Genomic DNA, 26,621 nt, shown 5'->3' with positions numbered 1-26,621 from the left:
ATGTTCGGGTACTCGACTATTCGACGTGTATTTTATAAAATTTTAATGTTTCCGCCGCAATAATTTCAACGCGACGCTCTGATATAACTATATGGTTTTTCTTCTCCTTGAGTTCGGATGGCGCTTCGACGGTTTCGGCGCCGTTAGGCTTATGTTACTTAGATATAAATTTAATAGTTGAAATGTTTATTAATACAGTTAATCAGTCAGCTTATGAATTGTTAAGTTTGAAATCGTTAATTCGTTATGAGTATATCAAGTTTAATGCAGTTATGAATAATCAAGAATACCGTTATGAATAATTAAAGAAAATTACCCGAAAAACACTTGATTGAGTTCTCGAACGTTTGTCTTAACTACTCGACAAATCGAATAAATAATTTTTGGCTTAATCGAGTACACGATTACCCGTCTCGACAAAAATACTACCCAACTCGACTAAAAAGTTTTCAGATACTCGGTACCCGACTCGATTGCTTAAAACCACTACTCGCACAGCCCTAAAAAAGAGGTATGGATAATAATACTAGTGAAATGGTAGTAAATAAGTACAGTATTGTTATTACAAGCGTAAATGTTTTAGTTTAATAGTATCATATGTAACATAGTTACTCATAAGTGTGCCTCTGTTTAACATACCTGTATTAAAAATTAAAATGAGACCTTGTTTCACAGCCACAAAGAAAATACAGCACTAACGTCGTGTAAAACTGGTTTTAACTTCCTTCCCTCCCCGCCAGAACTACTTTTGATGACGATAAAACCGTCATCGACTGCGAAGTGACGTCAATTACGTCATATCCTTGCAACAAGGTCTCATTGTGAAAAAGTTCTTTCTGGCACACTTATTATTAAATAAGTTACATATGATAGTATGTAACACAAGTTACCTCTTTCTCGTTTTGGAAATAAGTGGTTCTTATTTTAATAAAATACATTCTATTAAACATGTATTTTTTTAAAATGTGTTTAACAGATTTAGTTCTAGCGGTCAATTAAAAGGCTGGCGCTATTTATAACGACCAGTAATAGTAGTAGGTAGAGATTTAAAAATATATATATGTACCTCAGATAAAACCGGATCATTGTTAGTATAGATCACACCTAACAAAGTAATTTAAAAAAGTATTGTATGTTAAATTTTTTAAGATTTACTAAAAATATAATATAAATCATTGACCGAGAAACTTTCTTCGTATATTTGTTAGTCTAGTACTGCCAAATATTATATACATTAAGTTCATTAACCCATAATTAATGTATTTTTCATATATACAACAAGGTCACCTGTTAAGTTAATTCCATTGTCTAAAGGTTTCGAAAAAAAATTTCTACCGGAGGTTTGAGTCCCCAAGTTATATTTTACTGATAGCGGTGATGTCAAAAATGCATCGCCAGTAAAGAGTTGACCAACTAAAGCTATAAGAGTTGTATTAGTCCAAAATTCAAGTCTATTTATATCTATGTATCACCTGTTACATCAATGGATCTCTTAATAGGTGTTGAAAGATCTCTGGTTTCCGCACTGGAAACATAATGTAAGGTTACTAACGAAATAAATATCATCAATACACGACGGATACTTCATGGTTTACAAACATTTTATTCGCAGTAAATTTTCCTTTACTCGCCGCTGCTTTTCGACTCGCTGCTCCAGACGACACCGACGACACCGACGACACAGATCCCCGTTACGATATTCCCGCCCCCCGTAGGGGAAGTCAATGAATTAACAAGTTGGCCCAGGCCGTAATATTATTTCCACATCAGTGTATTAGAGTGGACAAACCTATACATCGTTAAAAGACACAGGTAGGCAAACCAATACAAAAGCTGTTGAGGCCATTTGATTTCCTATCGTTAGATAGACGGAAAGTATCAAAAGTGAAATAGATAAGCAAAACATGACCTACATAATTCTTTTAAATTATTGAAATTAGTGGAAATATGATTTAAAGAAATTCTTAAACTGGGATTCAAATGTGTTTATTTTAGGAAATTTATATCAAACATTTGCTTAGTTTAGGCACTAAAAGTCATGAAAATTCACAAATTCATAAAAAAAATACCCATGAATGTAATTTTGCAAAAAATAGGTAATCAGTTGAAGACGCGTCAGTGGCTCAGTGCGATGATTTCATCGCAATTTTTAGGGCGTATTACAATTTTCGTGGCGTACGATATCTTTACCATTCGGTGACTCTCCCTTTAAGGGGGTTGTTCGGAGAGCGGGAATTAACGGCACTGCGTGCGCGTCATGTTGTCAGAATTTATAGCCCGGTGTACCGGTAAAGAGAACCACACCACCGGAGGCCTATCATCAGAATGCCCTACGCCAGCGTCCACAAGAGTTCTATCGAATGAGACCAAATCTCTGGACCAACTATACAAACTATACAAGTTCGCCAAGAAGGCGATAATATTATTTCGTGCCACACACAAACGACTTCGATAAGAAAGTGCCACACTTATTACTTCTGACCACACACGGTTTCGATAAGAAAGTGCCACACTTTCTTATTACTTCTGACCATACATGGTTTCGATAAGAAAGTGCCACACTTACTTATTACTTCTGACCATACACGGTTTCGATAAGGGCCACACTTATTTGTTACTTCTGACCATACACGGTTTCGATAAGAAAGTGCCACACTTATTTATTACTTCTGACCATACACGGTTTCGATAAGTTTCGCGGGACTCTAGGATTTGAGCGTTCAAAACCTTTTTTTTTTAAATTTTAATTTTAATTACTTTCCACAACTTAGCCATTAAGTTGCTTAGGAGCTAAATTTTGGTTCTGTTAAACAAATCTTTGGTGTTTACGCACACTTTCTATCAGAAAAATAATCCACAGATATATAAATATTTGTTCGTTCTATACATTGAAGAAGATAACTTTGTAATTGCAATCCTGCCAATATTTGAAAGTCTGTCAACGGAAAATACAAATAATTTTCCACTTTCGAAATTTTAAAGTAAATGAACCGTTTAAATCACGTTAAATAGGAAAGCGTTAAAGATAATGGGTTAACTTGATAGTCCTCATACGAATTAAGCTGTCTTTGTTGGATGTCTGAGGCGCTGGAATGCCCGGATTGGGTTGATTAAGATGTCGCTGGGAGTGAAAGTGAAACTGGAAAAGATTTATCTCTAAAAAAGGAAGCTTATCATTATCAAGATCAACTCGTTTTCCGAACGAATAGTGCGCCCAAGGCTCTTACAAGTGATTCATAGTTGACGGGGACACAGCGCGTGGCGACTTCCATTTAAAGACAACCTCGTTATTTAAAGCGATTATTGGCCAAAGGATGGAGATCATTCCTTCTGAAGTGTTGACCGAGTAAGTTTATTTCTTTATTTTTTGTTTGTTTAAGACAATAAAATGAAAGTTAATTATCAACCTGTATTCCGACTACTGGAAGTAGTACAATCAAAGGCTTACGGTAAGTTATTTTATTGGATAAATAGTACAAGGGTTGAAGATTAAAAAGAAACTAAAACATTAATTTATTTTTAATTTAAATTGAATTTTAAACTTTTTATGCTTAAAATATATCGATAAATTGCATGCATTGGTAATGAAAACTAAAATTTAAATTAATTAAAAAAAGGAAAATGAGTTAATTAAATCTATGGTTTATAAAATCATTTGATTAAAATCGTTAATTAAAACGAAAATGTTTTAAATCAGACAACCCCGAATAGTCAATTTGATAGTTTCAAGAAGATAGGGACACCCCGATTCAAGTGGACCATTTCGTCACATCAATCTATTTAAATACAGCAATACACTCTACAGAAAAAAATATTTTAGAACCCTAGAAATCAACTTGCATATCCGGAATACTGGTCCCAAATTTTTATTTGATATTTTGACCAGGTGAAGACTTCACTCTCTAACATAAGCTCCTTCCCCCTAAGAAAATCAAATTGGCCACGTATCTCATTGGTTCCCTAAAACTAACGTCTTCCGTCTCTCTCCCCTCGGGCCTGGGCGAGATTAGGCCATGGTGGTAGGGCCAGTGGCGCCGCTAAGGGTAGTCTGATAGGCTACAGCCCACGGGGTGTATTGGGAGCATACGCTGGCCAAAATTCGCGTAAAATGATGAACACTCACCTCTCTCCAGTGACGTCATTGGGTTAGTAACTCCCGTGTAGTAGAGCGAAATAGGAGGTCTATACTGTGTATAGTTTTGTCCGTCTTTCATTATATTTGAATAAGATGTAATTGCTTTTAATATGGCAGTATGAAGTTATCTTTTTCTTTGAAATATTATATTATATTATAAATATTCTAGTATATTGTATTATATTATAGTATATTGTATTATATTGTAGTATATTGTATTATATTATAGTATATTGTATTATATTATAGTATATTGTATTATATTATAGTATATTGTATTATATTATAGTATATTGTATTATATTATAGTATATTGTATTATATTATAAATATAATATATTGTAAGTAGTGCTTGCACGATTTTTAAAAACCTTTTGCTACAACCTACCTGGTAATCTCCCGGGGCCCCACAATCAAACTAAAAAGGGCCCTCTATTTCAATTTGTGCAGTCCGAGCAAAATATTCGTGTCAATGACCAATTTGATTGTAGCAAAATCGGCTATACGGAGGTGATAGAATAATTCAGAAGATTTTTTTCTGGGAATCATTATGAAATAAAATTTATGAGCCACCGTTACGAGGAAACAATTATAGTAAATAGTGAATGGTCAATTGATTTAAAGGTGTCTTAGCCGATCATATTTAAAAAAAAATGGAATGTCATAGGGGACTGAAGAAAGCAACAGCAGCAGGTGGGCTTGAAATACAAATATTTTCGAAACTACTAATTCCTGTCAGAGATTCTACCAAATTCGCCGTTTTTTTATTCGAGAGCAGTTGAATTATGTCTACGCACAATACATTTTTAAAAGATATGAGAAATGAAAAGAATTTGACAAAAGTGACAAAGAAAATAGACATCGAAGTGGTTGATCCCAACTCGTTACCGAAAACATCACATTAAACAACGAAATATCAAAACCAAAAGTTTAAAAATAGTAGTGTTATAATACATTGGGTTATTAATCAACAGACGAAAATGTCACCGTACAACCAAGGCCCTAAATTATCCTTTACGCAATACTGGATAAATTCGTTAAAGAAAGGGGCTTATTAAAGGGGCTAACAAAAGCTGATTCTCAAAACGCAATAATTTTAAATCCCGATGATGTATAGTTAAATTTTGTAAACAATTTGAAAATTTATTTTCGATATTGATGCACTCAAATGCCAAACCAAACTTGCTAAAACCTTAATTGCTTGAAGGAGTAAAACTGTTGACGATTATTACGAGCTATAATTGCAGAAAGTAGGCTGTCACATCTTTCCAATACCCTTAGGGATAATCTGATAATGAAATTAGCTCGTATCTTCAGTGATCTAGATCGATTGTGCTAATGGTGACTTCTGAAGGGGGGGGGGGGGTGCAGCATTGGATTTGGGAAATTCTGAAAAATCTTTAAAATAAGCCCTGTTTGAGGATTGTTTGGCCTTAACCGTAAATACAGTCCGCTAAATAAGGCGGCATGTGATAAATATTATTATATTTGAGTTAGGTGAAATTCGTTGTCTGCCACTTTTTTGAAATAAGAGCTTAAAAGGGCTTGTAAAAAAAGGATTTTCTTAGAAATATTTTAAAACAGGCGGATGAATGTATCATATCATAATAAGAACAGCATCTGCGCATGCGCCACTGGCGGGGGGAACGGAAACGTTGTGGGAGACTGAGACCATATGAACGCGTGGATTTGAGGTAGAGAGGGTATGAAAGGGGGATTGGCGCATGCGCAGATACCATTTTTATCTATAAGATAGATTCCCACCTGCATCATGGATTTGCGTTGCCATTTTAAGTACCTCAACCACTGTCATTCGTAATAAAATCCGCTTCTACATTAAAAACTGTGGGTGGTCTTATTTGAAACTAGATGTCCCGGAAATTTAAGTACACACAATGCCCCCGATGTATTAACTTTATTTTAAATATTATATTTAAATTTGAACTTATTTACAATTATTTTGTATTTTAACTTAACAAACCCAAGATAAATTTTATTGAAAAAGAGTTTTTGAATAACCTGGTTTTGGTAATATAGTAGCGAAACGCGAACACGATAATTTAAATAAATTTTTATACATAACGAATTTTCGAGTAACCTGGTTTGGAAAATGAGATAGAGACACGCGAACGAATTTTTCTCGAAGATCTATTTGGTCGGAGTTTCGCGTTTTCATTTTATCCTAGAAGACCTATTTGTATTTCCTACGAAAAGGGGAAAGGGAGGATGTGGAAACTCAGACGGAAAAACAGTGGGAACTCAATCAAAATCCTCTTTATGAACTCTTTAAACAAAAAATACACTCGTAAAACAAGGCAAAGGGGAAACGCGGCCTTAATGACTGATATCTCGGTAAAAATGAAATTTTACCTCGGGTTAGGGGTCTCGATTACCTAATTTAGTCGGTTTTGAAAGGGGAAACTTTAGATTTGGTCGGTTTAAGGGTGGTGGACTTTACTAAACTCGTCACCTTGACCCAGTGAATTCTTAGAAGGAAACGTAGGAGCAACTACTACTTATCAAATGTTCTTTTGTCTAGCTTCACTTCGTCTTTGGAGTGGAGGTATTTCTTCTCTTCTTCTGGGAGAGGGTGTCGTTCTGACAGTCAAATCCGGGCGAGTACCGGGGGTTGGACACAAACAGTCAAAACAGATTTCGGCAGATCGCAGTGGTCCCAGGGCCCTCTTTCTCTACTGACTCACGATGCGTCGCTTGACTCGAAGCGGGGGGTCGTTTTCTCTGGAATCGGACGACTCTACTGTAGTCTCTTCGGTTTACGGGGCTCTGGGTTGCGGGAGCTTCCGGATTATGGGATTTCCAGATTACGGAAGAAGACTCCCAGCAGTCTTCGTCGGGATTACTCTTTCGAACCTGAATGGGACTCTCGGACTCTGGACAGTGGCGGATACATAAAAACCTCAAGGGGGTGCACCCCCGGGCCCACCATATGTATCCATCACTGACTATGGATAGGATTTACGTCTCTCGCTCTCTCTGGATTTGGACTAGCCTTCTCCCTGGACTCATTGACTTTCGTAGCGGGATTCGTCAGGTCACTCACAAGGAGACGACCCGAGGCGTTACACACCGATTTCGTTCAAACTCGGGGGATTGGTAGACCTTCATGTAACTTGAAAAATCCCAAAGGGAATTTATTCAATGAGCAACGGTTTTGCCATGGCAACGAAAAATGTTTTTGACAACATGAAATGGAAATTTTCCCATTGAAAATAACATGGGATTTAGACCGATTCCGAGGGTCCCCCCCCCCCCTCCCTGTGAAAAATTTTAAAAAATTGAAAAAAAATTAAAATACCAAAATTATAAAAAAATTGTTAAAAATTGACGAAGAAAATCAAAATTGACCACATTTTGAACCAAATGGGTGAAAATGAACCGATATGGCTTAAATAGTAAAAATTTCCATTTTATGTTGCCAAAAAGATTTTTCGTTGCCATGGCAAAACCGTTGCCCAATGAAGAATTTTTCAAGTTACATGAAGGTCTAACAATCCCCCGAGCTTGAACGAAATCTGTGTGTAACACCTCGGGTCGTCTCCTTGTCAGTGGACGTCATCATGGATTGATAGAAGAAGGTGAGGGGACCTCATTATTTTATTTAGACTTTGCTAAAGTTTTAAAGTTTGGTTAAAATTTAAAGTTTCCAAATTTGGGGTCGGGCCATGGCGGAGCAGAGCTTCTACCTGCAAGTCTCTTTTTGGGGTTCCCTTTTTTTTTCTTTTCGAGGGAGTAGTCTCTTTTTATGCCCTCGGTCTTGTCCGTCATTACTTAATGATGGTGCTCTTCTTGGGCATTGGTTCCCTGTGCCAGAAGGGGGTTGCTTACGCCTTTGGCTTTACTTTTTCGGGTCTACGTGACACGGTCGTTTTCGGATGATGTCGTTGTTGGGGTTTGAGATCACGTGGTCTGTCCTTGACTTTTTTTTTAAACGGGGTTGCCCTGGGCGATATGCATTGGCGAAACTGGATGTACGTATATATGTTAACATTTAAGTGGCCCTGGGTGACCGCCCAGCTTGCCTCCTTGAGCATGGCCCTGGCGGCTGCTCACCCAAAATCATTTCTCAAAACTGACCATAAAACTTATCTTCCTTGCCGTACTCGCTTGAATTCTTGGGGCCTAGGCTTAACACAGAACACTACATTACTTAACATTTAACTTTAATAGTTGACTTAAACGTAATGGGTATCACACTTAAATGGTCTATGGCCATCCGGTCAAATAGTTCTTTGCGAACTAGGGTGGGATGCTAAAACTCCGGACACTTTTTACAAATCGTTCAATAACATAAATGAGTTTTTAACGAAAGGAAATAATTTCAAGGATGATATTATGAATCATTCCCTAGACACATTCTCCCTCAATTTTAGACCTCTAACTTTAATTAAATTTAAATTAAATCAATTTCCCCATAGTCTAACTCTGAACAAATCCGGGAAACTCCGAACACCTATTTTCCAACTCTGAATTTACCATTAAGTGTAACTCTGAACAACAAAGAAATGGCCCATTTCCTAGGTAAGGTACGTTTATGAACTTCTCTTTTTTATATTCGCTTATGAGCTAATTGTATACGAATACATATTGTACATACAGGGTGTAAATTAAGAACCGAACCAGGGCGATTATCTCAAAATGTGTTTTAGTTACGTATTTGAAATTTTGCGGTGTGATTGAGCGTGCAGGGGACAGCCGACTATGAAGATTTCAATGACCTTGACCAAAATTATATTGTAACATAAGTGTAACACTTTCTATTCTTCACACGCAAAGGTTTTACTGAGAGCTATTCGCGAGACAGACTGCATTACGGGCTTCGTCACCGTTTTGCGTTCGCTTGCTCCGGCGTCACACGTAGCCTTTTACAGCGCCTCGCTAGGGGGAGATTATCCTCTTTTGATGACGTCACTCCGTGACTACCTCTCAGTCAAATATTCCCCAAAGTTACAAACTTATGGAACAATATTATAGACTCGTGTCTTCAAGGTAATCCGAAAATTATCTCGAGAACCCAATGCAGTATCGCCATCTGTTTCTGCGATAAACAACCATTGAGATTTTTACCTAGTGCCTTATGTAGAGGCTCCAAATTCAAAAAATTTAAAGACCTTTAATCCATATGAATGTTTTAGAAGCAACATACCTTAATCGGGAAGTGTTCAGAATTTTCCGATTCATTTAGTTTTTTTAAAAATTATTTATAAATTTTAAAATATAAAAAATATAGATTTCATAGAGAAAAGGCTAATCTATTTCGTCACTACGAGTTTTTTTCAGGAACCATGTCTTTAATATTCGCAAAACCTTATTTATGGGGCCACAAGACGTTGGCGCGAATGAAAATGCAACCGTTTTAAAATTTAAAAGTTTGGGGGTACTTTTTATAGATACCCATACAAAAGACAACTTACATAAAATTATTTTTAATTGTCACTTTACTTCCTTGCACATCTTTAAAGAATTAATTAAAACTTTTAAAATTATTTTGTCAACTATAATAATGTAGTACTTTCTTGAACCTAGAAACACTTGAATATTTCTGGAAGCAATTACCAATTTCAACGGTGTTTAATTTATAGGGTTAATTTATTTATCTTATGGGGCTATTTGAAATAATGGGTCTCCATTACCTTGCAGGTTAAGAAAGTAACATGATCACAAAATGATTTCGGAAATTATCCCTTTTTTACCAACACTAATTAAGCCCCAAAATATTAGACGGCTCCATCTAGCAGGTTAAAGGGCCACACCGGCGTTTGAAAAAAAATAGGCCCGGGTTTACCACGTGGTATCAGATAGGACCAATTATATTATGGAAACAAGCACGGGAAACTGTCTCAATCCAAACGCCGGTGTATTCCTTTAATAGATGGCGTTACATAGTACTAAATAGTCTCTGGGGTATTCTAGCTCCACATAGAGCGCTAGTCTAGTAATTAATTTCCAAATTTACTTTGTTTATTGGGTTTATTATATATAATGTTCCTAGAATAAAGTTTCGTTATTTATGAACGCTACAATTCCCAGTTTTCGTTTCAGCTCAATTCGTGGGACCCCCAAACAATGCCAAGGTTAATATTTATTATAATGATAATGTAAGGCTATTAAATTAAAAGCAACAAAAATAAAAATAAAACAAGCAAATACACCTCAACTATAAAAAACAACTACAAATTAATTAACTAATCGTAATTACGCAAATAATTAATAAAATTCTAAAAATGCCCCAACACTACCAATAACCCCCCCCCCCCCAACTATATTACACTAAAACTCTACATTTCAAATATGAGAAGATGCCAGCTTCACATTAAATGTCTAAGCCATGACTGGATGCAAAGTACACCCTGTTCGAAAAGTTTTACACCTGATTTTCCTGTTCCTTAAGGTCGATTTGAATAGGAAAAGTGTCGGAATAAATCATTTTCACAGAATAGTTAAAAAGTTACAGCCGTGCAAAGATTTTACGACAATTGGGTTTAAACTAATAGCAAATAGAGTAACGCCGGCACATTGTTAAGCTAAGGTGTTAAAAGCGCGACATCATCACAAATCTGGCTTAACATATAATTGTTATATGCCATAAACGTCAGGAACTGATTATTCTACTATAGCTTATAAATATTAGAAACTATAAAGGTAAAAGATAAACCTAAAAAGGATAAAATATAAATGTAATTGGTATCTTGCGCGATTAAAAGGAAAACTCAAGTATCTTTTTTAATTTCTGTAGATAGTTACGGGTATTTAGATTTCAGGCAATGATATTTGATTTATGAAATAAATCTAAATGGTGAAAATTTTATAAATAAATAGAAATAACGTATCCTACCCTGGAAATTGTTAATGCCAAAAGCAACCTAACAAAAAATTTAATAAGAGTGTCGTTTGTATCCGCTATAATTATATACACCTGGTTTAGTCGTTCCTACGGTGCAATTTATCAAGGTGGTCAGGAAAGTTTTACTCCCGCTACCTTTCTAAAGAGGTTCTTAACAAGTATAAACCGCGTCGACCTATACTCGAATCATTATATCCGTGACGTGTGTGAAGACCGAGCAGCTACGCGTTAGCCTTTGGCGGTTTAATGTTAAAACCGTTTATATTTTTGACAACCACTATCAGAAACTGATAGTAGAAATTAGGGAAAATAAAGATGTAAAATAAGCGTAATTAAAAAAAAACAAAATATTTTCTTGATGATAATACAATTATTTTCAGTAGTTAATCGATTATATGTTGATTTATTTTCAATACACGTAAAGAAGACTAGGTTGACTCCGCATTTGGGCACTTATATTCAGGGAAAACCCCGCGAAACCGGTTTATTTTGTCATCATATTTATAGGCGTTTGAATGAAGGTAAGAGATAACGGTACCGTTTGTTTAATTTTTATAAATAGATATTAGGCCAGGTTTCAGAGTATTTGGATTTTCAAATTAAGCCTTATTTATTGTTTAACAAAAATGTTATACCTATTTTAAATCACATTTTGGTCTTCATTTTACATTTCTAAACATGTAGCAACGTCAATTGTTAATTTGCGTCCTTGTGGGCCGAGATATAGTAAGTTATTAATATCACGATTTGAAGCAACAAAAAATTTCATAACTTATAGTTGCCAAATTTCTACTCAATACTGTATTAGTCTGTAGAGCGCGACGCTAAGAAAAACTAAATTCAAATTTGAAACGCTGTTGCCGTCTAGTGATTGTTTTCAGTTCTAAACATTTGAAGGATTTCGCCTTAAATATGTAGATTTAAGTTTAGGTGACATAAAATCAGCTTGAACCAGAAGTTGTTTAAACAAGATAGCCCAGGCCATATAGGAGCCTCACCCCCACTTGTGTGCCGGATTGAATATATAAGTGCAATCACGAGTTTCATATTCGAAGTTTCGCATACCACAATGAGTTCTCTTTAATTGGGATTGTTTTAACGCTTATCAATTTTAAGTCTTTCGTTATTTGGCGAATTAGGCAAAGCCACTTTCTTTTGTGATATTCAAAAAAGATTGTCCTATAAAAATATACGTAACTTAGAAGTAACTTTTGATTTGGGGGTCGAGAAATTCCCACGATTAATAATAACGGCGTTGCTTTGCTGTTGTAGTGAAATCACCGTTTTTCGTGGATATAGAAGTAACTTACGCATGTGGGGACTAAAAAAAAACCTTTTAAGATTAATGTCAACGGCGCTGCTTTGGTGTAGTTTGATAGAAGTAAGTTTTACCAATAGAGCAACGTATCAATTAATTTTATTGAGTGCCTTTGTGTAAATATAACAGCCTCAATCTCTATAACTAGAGGGTTGAGGCTCAAAAAGATTTATAATTTTAAAAACACTTAATATGGAGTTGCATCTCCTCTCCCGCGAACACACTCTAATAATCGTCGACGGAATGAGTTGGTGAGTTTCCTAATGAAGTTCGCGGGAACCAGGTTGGTGGCTTGCTGAATCATATTCGCAAGGTCCTCTTGTGATTCTGGGATTCGTTTTTCAATAAGGCTGGCCAATAAAGCCCAATAATTCTCTATCGGATTTAAATCCGGAGACATGGCCGCCCAATCCAATTCTTCTACACCGATATCTTCTAAGTGCTGGGTAACAACCCTAGCTTTATGACAAAGGCAGTTGTCGTGCATAAAAATAAATCTAAAAGTAAGATTAGAAAAATTTTAGGTGGAACATTTAAGCGTTATTAACACGAATCTACCAACCTGCCACCGTTCTCAAGCCCGTAAAACGCCGCAGCAGATGGGACCATTGCGGTGTCTAGAATCTCTATGTAACGTTGAGCATTCAGTCTACCTTGGACACGGTGCATTATTCCTGCCTGCCCATCGCCAATACAACTCCACCGGTACGTGACGTTTTGACCGAGCCGGCTCGACCCCGCCGGCTCGACCCCAGGCTTTTCGACCTCGGACGTTAAGACCCCTAGGATGATTGAACCCTAGCCAGTTTGACCCCATCCCCAATTTATAAATACTAATTAAAAAATTAATACGTACCATCGACGTAGAGCTCTTTCATCAAATGACTCCAGTTCAGATTAGACTCGCGGCCGAAAATCAAAATACGATGGGTGTCACCTTCACCGGTGTCAACCAAAATAAAAATTCTCATACCTTTAGGGACCAAACTGGTATCGCCGAAAATCCTCGGGAATCGAGATAGATGCCAAATTTACCGGTTCAATAGGTGCACGAGTTTTAGTTCGTCTCTTGCGCTGAATGACTTTCCTTAGAATCTCCCTACTTGGTAGACGGCCGCATACCGCAGTAGAAGAACCTTTCACTGCGTTGTTAAGAATTACAGCTGGTCTTTCAACGGTATCTTCCGCGTGTCTCTTGATTATAGTACGTATAACCTCTACTTGAATTTGCGCAGCATCGCTGCCGTGTGAGTGATTGTTAATTACCGATATAACGCCATCCGAGAGTGTTGTGTGTAGCCGAGCTTTGCATTCACAACTACATCGCTTGTCACACCTCCAAAATTTAATTACTAAGTTTCGCGAAACAAAATAGATGTCCATCGTGCGACAACTTCACTTCACCCCGCTTAGACTTAATGACCTCCATTTAACACTGACTAATTCGAAATAATTTCAACTATTTATATACCTCAAAAATTAAAAAAAAATACCTGAAAAAGAATATCCCTGAAAATAAAAAACCTAAAATAAGAAGATAAGAAAATTAAAGCTTGGGTCCAAGTGGTCGGGGTCGAAAGGGTCGGGGCCGAACTGTCCTCGGGTCAAAACGGTGGGGGCGAAACATCTGGTGTCAAAACGGCGGGGTCAAAACATCCGGGTCCGAACTTCACACATTAACCGAGAAATGGCCACTGGTCTTAATTCGGTAGATCATCTCGGGTGCCGATCTTTCTCGTTTCCTTCTCATCACCCAAACTGTCGGAGACGACGAAGAACTTTGAAAAGTCTAAGAAAAAACATCATGAATATTCAGAAATATAGCCAATGGAAATTTAGTGACCCTTTCATCTGAAAAGAGAATAAAACGAGATAAATATTCCCTTGGTAATCTGAGAAGGTCCCTACACATGGCTAAGCGTATACGTCTATGTCGCATGGTAAGAACTGGCTTACACAAAGAGCGGTATCGCCTGAAGCCCGCAACCTTGAGTCTTCTCCAAACGGTGTTTGTAGACATTCTTAGCCCAAAATTCGTCTCCCATCGCCTTTTCAGCTTTCTTAATGACAGGTGCTTATTGAGAGTTTCGTCTCTGGCTAGAGTCCTATTCCCTCGGTCGTTGGTTAAACGAGGTCGCCCACTCCGTGGAAGATCCTAGCATTATATTTTTTTAGATATGGAAATGAATAAACTAAATACAAAATAAATTACCTTTACAGTGCCATGGGTACGGAACCTTTGATAAGTTCTCTGCGCACCCATTACGGAACAACCAACGACATTGGCAATTATGGTCCAATTTTCCCCTCGCTCTCTCAGCTCAATTACTCGTAAACGTTGTCGCTCACTTAAACGGCCGGGCATCTTACTTCAATAAGTATTAATCGAAGCCTTTGCAACGCGAACGAATTTTTATATACCGAATTTTTAGACGTTGGAAATTTTAATATCAATCACTGTAGGGGGTATTTATACTTTTCTCCCCAAAACGATGTCATTCATTAGTTCCATCCCCTTAAAATAAGAAATTTAAAGTATATTTTGAGTTCTACAAATTTTACGTCAAGTTTTAAATTGTATCTTTAATCCGTGATAACTGCGGATATAGTATTTTAGTGTATTTTATATTAGCTTGGTGAAACTAAGTAAATTTTTGGCCATACACAAATTTTAAAGAATAAAAACATTTAACTAGATGACTGAAGGTAGACAACGTAAAGACAGATATCTTCTCTGAGAAAAAAAACTTATTTCTATGTTTGTGGTCTCGTCGGTTACCGAAAGCCGTAGGTTAGATAAAAAAGAGTACTGGAACCAGAAAAATCAGGTAGCTTATCGAAAACATATCTGATAATAGAAATAGTAACCAGATTGCCTTATTCAATTAATCGTTCGAAACCCTAGTCGAAATCATTGGTAACTTAGACCGTTACCAAAGACCGCGATTTTAAGACGCCCACGGGAAATATACAGTAGGATGCTAGATAAAACGTTCGCTCTGAAGTCATTTTATTTACATTTAAGCAACAGATATTCTTTATAACTTGGCGACGTCACTAACTCCACCATCATCATTCGGCAAACTTACCGCTGAAAGATTGAACAAAAATGTTTGATTTCTATACGTAATTTTACAAGTGGTTTTTTATTCATGTGGTTGAGTGCAGACTCCTAAAATTTTGTTATATGTTGACGACTATTTCGAATAACAGTATTCAACAGTAAAACAACTGTAGGCGATTAAGGCCATTTTCTGATCAATTACTGGTAATATTCGTCTGTTTATGAATGTTAATTGGAGACCATGTTACTTGTCGCGGGTGTAAATAATTTGAGTATAGGTCGACGCGGTTTATACTTGTTAAGAACCTCTTTAGAAAGGTAGCGGGAGTAAAACTTTCCTGACCACCTTGATAAATTGCACCGTAGGAACGACTAAACCAGGTGTATATAATTATAGCGGATACAAACGACACTCTTATTAAATTTGTTGTTAGGTTGCTTTTGGCATTAACAATTCCCAGGGTAGGATACGTTATTTCTATTTATTTATAAAATTTTCACCATTTAGATTTATTTCATAAATCAAATATCATTGCCTGAAATCTAAATACCCGTAACTATCTACAGAAATTAAAAAAGATACTTGAGTTTTCCTTTTAATCGCGCAAGATACCAATTACATTTATATTTTATCCTTTTTAGGTTTATCTTTTACCTTTATAGTTTCTAATATTTATAAGCTATAGTAGAATAATCAGTTACTGACGTTTATGGCATATAACAATTATATGTTAAGCCAGATTTGTGATTATACGCGCATTTAACACCTTAGCTTAACAATGTGCCGGCGTTACTCTATTTGCTATTAATTTAAACCCAATTGTCGTAAAATCTTTGCACGGCTGTAACTTCTTAACTATTGGGTGAAAATGATTTATTCCGACACTTTTCCTATTCAAATCGACCTTAAGGAACAGGAAAATCAGGTGTAAAACTAGCATAACCGACCGCTTAAGTTTTTGCATATTTTTCGATTTCCCGTTTTTAGGCGATAATTGGTCAAACAATAGATTTTAGCCAAAAATGAAATATGTGGATGGTAGGGCTCATCCGACCCTTTCAAAGAAACCGGAGATTATGTTCCTAGCTCGTATAGAAATTAAATTATCCCCACTTTAATTTTAAAAATACAACGCGTCAGGACTTTTCGAACAGAGTGTACACAATCTACGCATACATCACCGTGTTAATTGGGTCCTCGGCGCGAGCAAGAAGAACAACACGAGATACTTCGAACTCTTATATTAATATTCCGAACTCCGAGACTCCTAGAGCTCGGGGAAATGTATAAATTGACCGCCTTCATTTCAATTAATCATAAAAAATCAATTAACTGTTTATTTATGGATATTATTATACGATTTAATCTGCAACAAATAAGTTTTAATTCGGATAATTTTCGGATATGGATATAAGAGAAATGAACGGAATTTTTTTTATTCGAACGCCGAGCCCTAAAGATTCCGTAAACCATGACATAGTGGAATCCGAACCAGCGGCATTTAGTGTTGCCGTTTAGAACCGAACCGAAATTCCCGTTTCCGTTCCGGTTCCAAGAAATGGGAACCGAAGCCACTTCGGTTCGGTTCCGGGTCCATTAAGAACCCAACCAGAACCGAAGCAGAAGCGGACCGGACCGAGCCGAAAGCACCGAATACTTTTCCAATACTATTACATTTGAAACAGCCGCGAAAAAGAATAAATAAACCACTGACAACAGTGACAAGTGACAACGACTATTATGTCTATTGTCTCAATTGGAATGAAAAACCGTTGTATTTAGAAATCACTTAATTTCGTTTTGTCCAATTTATTGGATTTATTTCGCCGCGTGTTCTATGTTACTTCCAAATATGTGGAAATAAACGAAAATAGCTTTACAGTTTTCTCCCCAATTTTGGTTTCGGCTCTCGGTTCGGTTCCTACTATTATTCGGTTTGGTTCCGGTTCCAATTTGTCTTGATCAGTTCGGTTCCGGTTCCACTTAGTCGGTTCTCGGTTTGGTTCCTTCAAGAACCGGAGCCGAATCAAACCGCGGCAACCCTAGCGGCTCCTCTTGAATCTGCTAGGAACTCCACGCTAAGCTCTTGCGCCTTCGAGTCTTCTGTCGTTATCTGGTTGCGGTTAAAATGGAAAACATTGCGTCAAAATACAAGGCATTACAGAACATCGATATCCCGAAAGCAATTTAGATTATTCGGGGTCAGTTGAGCTTTTGTCCATTTAAGCGCTTATTGACAATTTGGTTTCTGATATTAATTTTGAAAACTCTCGCTACGCCCCCATTGGTTTACCATTGAAAGTTAGATAGGTAACAGCTAAAGCAGACGCTTTTAGTTTTTCCTCGTCGTTATTCGTAAATTTTACTTTATAAATATTGATTCTTGCATTTTTTATAATTTTCGCATCATTTGATTACATTTGGATTATTTTATTTAACAAAAAAATGCTCAAGTAACTATTCAAATTGTCTGTAGCAGACGCTAGATCATGACTAGTTTCATTTTTAACCTAATTAATATTAATAGGGCTACAAACAATGAATAATAATCAGCTAGGCCAATACTCAAGGTACCACCTTAGGCCGAAGTCATCTAGCGAGTTTTAAAGCCTTTAAACAGGTGCCCTGGTTACAACGCGTAGGAAGGTGGTGGAAATCCCTTCACGCAACGCGAGCCAATAGCTCCCTATACTTACTAATACCGTTAACATTTACTAGTTTTTATGGAAAGGGGAAACCGAAGACCTCGGGTAAAACACTTTTAAACAGTGGGGAGAGAACTTCCAAACTCAACGCGGAAGGAGTGGTTCCGAGTTATCACCCAGTGCCACAATGTAGGAAAGAACCTGGCTTCTCTTGCTGCGAGGCGAAAATGATAACCACCCCGCCACTCCACGCAGATAACCGAGGCGAAATCCGTGATGTTTGTTCCTTCGGCGTTTCAGTTAAATTCTAAGAAATGTAGTATATTTTGATACAAGTCAGCTAACAGTATCAGACTATTACTTAGATTTAATTTTTTTAAAAGGAAAAATGTATTTAGTAACCTTGACAGGAAATATCTGGAGGATCTGTAGAGGAGAAGATTAAAGGAGATTATTAAAACGTTTTTACTTACGGGACCGCTATCGCCATCTATTAGGGAAACGAATAACTATATTGTTACGAGCAAACGTATTACTTGAACTGGAGGCTACGACATTCATCAAATCATTGTTGCTCATGAAACAATCAAGTATTAAACTGAGATGAATTAATTCCATTATATTACAATTTAATTTTAAATTTCAATGACTAAATGCTATTTTAAACATTCACAAAGGTGATGGCAAATTTGATAATTTCAAGTCTTAGATGAAGTGATTTAGAGGTTGGGTTCTTTCCTATTGTTTCGAGTAGGAGGGGTGTCGATTTTGCGGTGACGTAATATGTGAACCGCCTTTAGGGAGAAGGGGAATTTACAGCCACTGACTGTCGAAATCGATCTAAAGCATCTGGATATCCGAAGCTTCATTTTCCAATTTTTAATGATGTATTGAAAATGAAATTGAAATGTACCATTTCTTCTTAATTGTTTACAATAACCATAATTAACTAGACTAATACCGAAAGCCGCATGATTGCCATATAAGACTGCAGTCTTATATGGCAATCAATAACCCATTTTTATTCCCCCTTGACTTGTTTGTTTACCTTTGTGCAGTTAGTGAGTTTATTGTTGGGATAAAGGAACACATGGTTTGAAGCAGTTTTTAACACACAATCAATATGTTATTTGTGTGCAAACTATTTTCACAGGGTACGTAACCGCCGCGGTCGCCGCCGCCTCCAGTGTTCGGAGCGTAACCGTTTAGAGTAAGGTGGTAAGTGATACGTCAATCGACAGCCAATATCAAACCCTCGACGCCTCAGTTAGAAATTTTAAGATCGGGGCTCAAGAAGTTAGTCATTTGCCCATTTTAGTGTATTTTGGCAGTGGCGTAGCTAGCTGATATCATGGTATGCTACTTACTAAACTCTAGTTCGCGTTAGTTTTTATTATATCACGGTCGGGTGGCCCCTGGGGCAATTTTCGAATTTAAATCGAAATACGTTTTTCAATTAAGATCGGATTGGTTGATAATTATTTTTTTAGTTAGTGCTGGCCATTTCCAAACTAGATTGTTTATGGATTATGGTTGCATAAATGATATTTGAATGACGTACCAATTCAAGAATTAGAATACAAGCGCCATCTGTATCCAAATATTTGATCTTCGACCTTGCAAACCTCAACGAATATTGTTTATTGCCTTCTACAGGGCGTTGGATACTTTCGGAGTGCTTTTTAGGGCACCGCGCGTTTGTTATACGCCGTTTTAACTACGCACGTTAATCTACATGTATTTGTATGTATTACTAAATAAGGTGTTGTCTACGCTATGTTATGATATCTTGATTATTTGCTATAACGGGTGTTGATTATGCTATCTTGGGCAATTTCGAAGTTTATTTTTAAGGGCTTCCATTTTCTAATACAGGGTGTTTGTTATTATGCCAGTTAACTTTATATTCATTGGTAAAATTGATTTTTCACTGGATAAATGACTATGTGCTTAGGATCGTTTTTAATCGACTAGGCCCTTTGAAAACTCCTTCTAGGCTGTATATTGTACGTATCAAGTTAATTTACATGGTAATTGAAATATTGTTCCGAATTTAATTTTTTATGATAAAGTTAGTCTTCGGTTGTTAAGGTTAGTACCCTGATTTTGCTAAAGAACAGGGTGATTGATATAGTGCTCATTTTGGTGAAATTTATATAATGGTCTTTATAGTGCGCTTATTAATTAAATGAGCAGGGTGATAATAATTAATGGACAGGGTGATTAATAAAGCAAGGTCATGAATTATTTTTCAATTAAAATTAATTTTTGGTTGCTACTACTTAGTGCGTTTTTAATGTCAAACAACAGGGTGATTGAGATATTGCTCGGTTTTACGCTTGTTGCAGCCTACTTCCAGGGGCAAGTAAGCCACACTTTGAAGCTCGCTGGTGCTCTTTTAACTGATCACAGGAAAATAGGAAAAAACCAACATAACTCCCAACTCACCCCCTACAACTTATTAAAAATTTGGCATAACCTTTTGAAACACCTTTATATATTTTCAGACTGTTGGCGCCATCTGGTATTTTAGCAGTCTGAAACATTTTTATTTTCAGGCCTTTTGTATGGGCACCCACTGAGCCTTTCGTTTTTCAAGAGCACCACACGTACGCCGGAAAGTGGATGATGTTCTTGTCGTTAGAGAAGGACGAGCATGGCCTTACCGTATTGGACACAGTGTGGAACGAGGTCTGCAAGCTCACGTACAAGGGCCTCTTGTACAAAGCGTCGGCCTCCACAGCCATGGACACCGATCTGAGCAATCCCTTTTACGGAGTCATCTGCATTCACACAACTGATTTCCGAGATCAAGAACACGTCGGATCTGTAGGGTTGACCATCATGAGATTGCTTCACATTTTGGACGTTAAAGTTCTCAAAGATTTGGACTACAAAACCTTCGAAGAAACGCAGAAAGGTCCCTATAGAAACTGCAACATGTACAATATCAGCGAATCTGATGGCTTTATAAAGTTCATATTTAAAGAAGCTGGTTCGGAGATCGAACGATGGGAAGCTAGTTCGGTCTTTATCGAAAGCCATGATATTAAAATGATTATTGATGACTCTATTTAAATTTGAGAATCGAAGATTCCTTGAAAACCCACATGGTTTTCTCTTGGATATTTAATCCTTTGGTATATTATTAAGTTTAATTTTAATTTAAACAGATTTAATTTAAATCTATAGCTTTCCCTTTATTTATAATTAAATCACGATTTTAATTGATTAAATAATGATGATTGTTTGTGATTTACCTATCGCGTATGCTTATAGTATTGTGATGAAGCGAATAATACTATTTATCTTCCTAAAATACTTTTATTTGTCACAATGATAATGAAAATCTTCTTGACTAATCTTAGTCTAAAATTAGGAATTTTTCAAAAGATTTTGTATTCCTTTTAACCAGAGCGCGCACGATTTAAAATTTTCTTCAAACACACGTTCGATAGATTATCATGAGTGCAGATAAATTTTAAATATGAATAATATTATAATATTATTATAAGTAGTCAATAAAGAGATGTACTTATTACCAAAATTAAAATTTTTAACAGTTTCCGAACCATTAGTTTGCTTTGAGCAATCAACGCTCACGTTATTTGTGGTAATAAAATATGAATTTTGGGTTATTTTAATGATTATTAACATAATAGAGCTCTGATAAAATTTAACACGTTTTTCTGCACTACATCTGTAATTCGTGCACCGTATATATCTGGGTACAGTAACGGTCAACAAAGATTATCGTTCTTTAAAGTAAGTTTGAAAAGATGATTATTTTAATATGTCCATTAGTAGTATTCTTTAAAAGAATAAATTTGTTTTGAACAAAGATTTGATATTTGTGTAATTTTAATTAAAAGAAATTGTTGATAATTATCGTAAATGAAAAAGAGCGTTTGACATTTGCAATCGCTGAAATACTTCCTTTGGCGCCTTTATCAGCGTTGATAGCCAAATGAAAAACATTTTAGGAATCTGTATCGAAAGGGCACTAGCCTTATCTTCGTTGCTAGGATCGGGTTTTATTGGCAACACGTAATAAGGATTTCACGTTTACCCGCGTTGTGAAAGAACTATTATTGATAGAAGTCTTATCGCTCCGTACCTGCGTTCTGATAACCGACTCATTTTGACCTATAATTCCACAATACAACACATTCAATAAATTGAGTTCAAATTCTGAACGATGACGGAGTAATTAAAACATAACAACATGAAAAATAAATTATTGTGGAATGCGCTGATTTTATTAGTAATTGCGGGAGTTGCAGGTTAGTAAATAATTTTTATATTTGTGGAGGTACCCGTTAGTTAGAGATAAATGATAAGGTCGTCTATAAGTGTGTAAAGAAATATTAGTGCTAAATAAATTAGTTAAGCAATATCCCGAGTCAAATTAAAGGTTACTCGAACCAAAATTATTTTAAAATTTTAATTTCTCAAAATGCCTATAATTTCGCTTCTAAAAATGGTTTTGCATAAAACCGTTTAAGCTTTTAGGGAAAATATTGAAGACAGCGTCTTGTCATTTCTAACATTTGAAAACAAAACGTTTGGAGATGTAAAAAAAGTTCATTTAAGTCGGAATTTCGTAAATTCCGCGATGTGCTAAAGCTGACTTTTATCCATTACAACACGCCTGTGGAGTGTTTTATATAAGGCAAATTTTTTCTGAAGTGTAACTAACAAGTAAAGGCAATTAGAACCCTTAAATACGAGTGGACAGCCACTTACGTAACCATTATACACCAGATTTCTGTTTGTGAATGATTTATTTTGATTATATAACAGTAATTTTATGATTTAGAAAATAATCTTGAATTTTAAAGATCTCAATTTAAGGTTTCCCATTTTTTTTGGTATAACCATGATTTCCAGATTTTTTTACTGATTAAAATAAGATTTTCCCAATTTGGAAATTTGATTTTATTTCAAGATATCGAGAAATCGATCTATTTTATAAAGGTACTTCAGATTTCTGAAATTCTGGACAGTCGCTTAAAAACTCTCACGATTGAGTCTCAAAATTTGGGTTAATGTTTTTAAATGTTTGGGTTTATTGATTATCATTATTCGGTAGTTAGAAACGTCATAGCCCAAACCACGTGTTTAATATATCTTGCTCATAATGAATAATTTAATCTTTGTTTGCGATGAAGATATGGTCTTATATTTAAAGGGTGAATCTCAAAGAAGCTTTTTCTTATTTCTTTGTAAATTGGCGTTATCCGGAATATTTCTTAAATCCGTATTGATTTGATCTACCAGTGGCCCGCATGGTGGAATGTTTCGAATGTTCTTGGGTTGGAGGCAAGAAACTGGACGAGGACCGAATAAAGGAGCTGGACGCCATGAGGAAAGAGCAAGGAGGAATGTCCATTCCAATTCACAATCCAGTGGCATCCCGTTACTTCGACCAAATCACCAAACCATTACCTCAGAATCTAACTAAAAACTGCAACAAATGCAAACTTGACAGTGGATTCTGCGTTAAGTGGTCATTCCTTACAAATGGTAAGTCAAATTAGAGGCAGTTTCGAATACAAGACTGGCAGGGTCATCTGAGGAAATAAAATATTTCATCATAAGACTATCAAGGCCCTCTAAGTTTGAAACCAATCTAATTTTACCGTTAGGCTAACGACTTGTCAAACTGGCTGGTTAACGGTAATAATTAGTGTAGGGAGCTGTTGGCTAGCGTTGCATGAAGGGCTTTTCAACACCTTCCTACGCATAGTAACCCGGCCACCTAAATTAATGGCTTTAAAAGTCGCTTGATGACTTAGGCCTAAGGTGGTGCATTGGGTATCAGCCTAGCGGATTATTCTTATTATTATTTTTATCCACCGTTTGGTGAAAAACCGAAACATATACACAAATCCCCCAATGCATTCTACCGGAAATTGTTTCGTGGATGACAAGAAGTCGTAAAGGTGGTTGAGGTGAGGAGGATTGGGCGAATCTTTTATTCCGTCAGTTAGCGTAGCTCCTAATTTTTATTTTTCCCGCGCCTGTTTAGTGCGGAATACATGGCCATGGGCCCTTATACCCAATTCAAACTTAGAGGAGTTTTGATAGTTTTATGATTTCATCTATGAATAAAACCGTAGATTTCAATATTCTATTATATTTCAAGGAAATTGTAGCTAAATATTTTCTTTAGGAACGATAATGCCTTACTAAACTATAACATTTGAACTCAATTAAGATTAATTTAAAGTTTAGTTTACACGGGAGCTGAATAATGGGTCAGTGAAAGAGGCACTAAATGTTTAAAAATAACTTTCAATAAAAAAAAACAAATAAATCGTATCAGTATTGTGAGGTATTTTTGTAAATTAGCTACATGATAAAGAACGCCTTTCACAGCGGTTACTTTCTTAGAAAATTAAAAGTTTAAATTATCTGTTTTGTTGAGGCAGACAACACTTATTTCTTTGTTTTTGTTACTGGCAGAAATATATTTAAACGCGACGTACATGTGCGTCCAGTCCGCCCAAGAGACTGGAGTCTTCATCCAAAAGATGGATGGCACTTTGATGAAAGAAGTGGTCATTTGTGACACGGACCTCTGCAACTACGCCGAAAGATTTCGTTTATCGACGATTACGCTCGCATCGGGCGTTTTACTTTTGATGGTACATAATCATTTTTGGCCCGCGGGGCCCTAAACGATTAAACAATGTACAAAAAAGCTCTGATGGAATCAAGCTGATTTCACACTCGATGAAAGCCAATGCAAAAAAAATTGTTTCCAATAGGCGTTACTGTTGACGTTCAACTTTTGGTCGTTATTTTACATCGATTATGAAACCAGCCTTACTATATTGGTGCTCCTATGAAATAAAAATCGACGAACTGGATACAAGTAACAAATTGTATAATTAAATATTTAAGAAACTTTAACCAAAGGAAATTATCATTATTTATCAATGGTTGCATCCGTAATTGTTTGGTAGAGAATTCAATCATTTATTAGCAGAATGAAGCCGATTACCTCTTCTGATGGTCGTTGCCATATACCGGCAAAAGTAAAGTAGTGATTTTTGAACAAAAAAGTTCATTATTGCTTTGTTTGTATTTAAAAGCCTCACCGCGTTCCAAACTTTTTTATTAAATTTCGTAAAGGGGTATCCTCTAACTTCTTTTAATGTGAGCATACATTGTCACGCCATCTACGGTTGTTTTTCAAAAGCAGATACTACTTAAGTTTTGTAGTAAAGGGAGGTTACATGAAATAAAAACCAAGCATTTATCTTTTCTAACATTAGAAAGTCATTATCAATTTTTCAGCATTATAATTAGCCTTTCAGTTTACATAAGACCACATAACTTTAAAAAGAAAGGGGCTCACGCTTTGTATTTTATAATATAATAAATCATTTGCTTTATTGACGAAAATCAAGCATTTCCCCGCGTTGGCCGCTACTGTAAAACCGGAAAGCAGTTAAATTTCAAAAGCTTTTAAGGTTCTTCAAGTCTTCTAAGTTTTAATTTCTTTAAATATTTAAACTGTATAGGAGCTCAGGTTTTTAGAATGTCATTCCATGTACAAGTTTATGATAATCTCTTAATTTTTTAATAAAAATTGTAAGAGCCCATAATTATTGTATTATATAAATCACTTAAATTCTAACTACAAATGTCCCTCCATTTAATAATAGGGGTTTCCATGGTGCTTTTCCATACTATGTTTAATTGTTCCTTTTAACTAATTTGTAGTTTTCCACTTTACTTTCGTCTTTAGGGTGGTATGCCAAATGTTAGTTTCGGAGAATACAGAGATATACTCAACGTCTGGCTAAAAAGAATGAAATATGATTTAAAAACCTAGTTTGGAAACTAGATGAGGATGCTATTTGTTATTAAATTATAATTAATAATAATATTTTAATTCCTTCATATTTTGCTATCATTAATTTCAATTGAATTACTTTATGAAATTAATAAAAAAAAGAGAAATTGTCATAACAATATGGCTAAGTTGTCTACGGATAGAATCTCTTAAAAACCAAAGAAGCTATCTTAAATAGTTATTTAATTTTTCTAGCAAATGCTTGCAATTTTTTTTTATAAATAATACGATATATCAAGTAGTTATTTTCTTCAATTTCGTTTTTGAATGAGTCTTTTCAGATTTTGAAATTGAAAACACAAAGCAAATACTATTTTCAGAGCATAAAATGATAAGAGTTCTGGCCAAGTTCGGACTTGTTCTCAGGGCAATGTAATCAACGTAGTAGTGTACTAGTAGATCGATAGGACCTTTTGCTTAACAAAAATCGAAACATATCCGAAACAATTGATAAATTAACCAACGGCATAAACTGTAGTCCAAAATTTTATGGAACCCTGAACAAATTATAAAAAAATTTAAATTATGGACTTTGGGGATATTTCCACCATCTTTGAAAATGACGCGCAAAACTTCATACTACATCATGTATGATAGCAAAACCAACTGGAAGTTCGTAATCAGAACAGGAAGCAGAAACTAATCAGCATTATAAGTCGCTTGATGACTTGGGCCTAAGGTGGTGCCTTGGGTATTAGCCTATAGCTGATTATTATTATTATTAAAACT

The 26,621-nt window shown here is 35.9% G+C and overlaps 2 protein-coding genes across 2 annotated transcripts; both read left to right on the top strand.

Moving 5' to 3' along the window:
* The first annotated feature begins 3,286 nt into the window (after window positions 1–3,286).
* Window positions 3,287–21,103, top strand: LOC149939280 (uncharacterized). The gene is made up of 2 exons (XM_090179093.1): window positions 3,287–3,346; window positions 20,584–21,103. The coding sequence occupies exons 1-2, from the start codon at window positions 3,315–3,317 to the stop codon at window positions 21,101–21,103; spliced, it is 552 nt and encodes a 183-aa protein (XP_090035219.1). The 5' UTR covers window positions 3,287–3,314.
* Window positions 21,104–22,156: 1,053 nt separating this feature from the next.
* On the top strand, window positions 22,157–25,919 carry LOC149939279 (uncharacterized). Its single transcript, XM_090177904.1, has 3 exons — window positions 22,157–22,308; window positions 23,306–23,551; window positions 24,494–25,919. The coding sequence occupies exons 1-3, from the start codon at window positions 22,251–22,253 to the stop codon at window positions 24,706–24,708; spliced, it is 519 nt and encodes a 172-aa protein (XP_090034030.1). The 5' UTR covers window positions 22,157–22,250; the 3' UTR covers window positions 24,709–25,919.
* The last annotated feature ends 702 nt before the right edge of the window (window positions 25,920–26,621 follow it).

The sequence above is a fragment of the Leiobunum rupestre genome, chromosome 6 (assembly GCF_980474605.1).
Source record: "Leiobunum rupestre chromosome 6, qqLeiRupe1.1.hap1, whole genome shotgun sequence".
In the NCBI taxonomy this organism is placed as follows: domain Eukaryota; kingdom Metazoa; phylum Arthropoda; class Arachnida; order Opiliones; family Sclerosomatidae; genus Leiobunum; species Leiobunum rupestre.
This window is presented reverse-complemented; position numbering and strand designations above follow the sequence as displayed.

Excerpts from the sequence above, each read along its gene's own strand:
- LOC149939280 (XM_090179093.1), top strand. The coding sequence starts at position 3,315 with ATGGAGATCATTCCTTCTGAAGTGTTGACCGA. Across the intron at positions 3,347-20,583 it reads CCTTCTGAAGTGTTGACCGA|GCCTTTTGTATGGGCACCCA; the intron begins GTAAGTTTATTT and ends TTTTATTTTCAG.
- LOC149939279 (XM_090177904.1), top strand. The coding sequence starts at position 22,251 with ATGAAAAATAAATTATTGTGGAATGCGCTGATTTTATTAGTAATTGCG. Across the intron at positions 22,309-23,305 it reads AGTAATTGCGGGAGTTGCAG|TGGCCCGCATGGTGGAATGT; the intron begins GTTAGTAAATAA and ends TTGATCTACCAG. Across the intron at positions 23,552-24,493 it reads GTGGTCATTCCTTACAAATG|AAATATATTTAAACGCGACG; the intron begins GTAAGTCAAATT and ends TGTTACTGGCAG.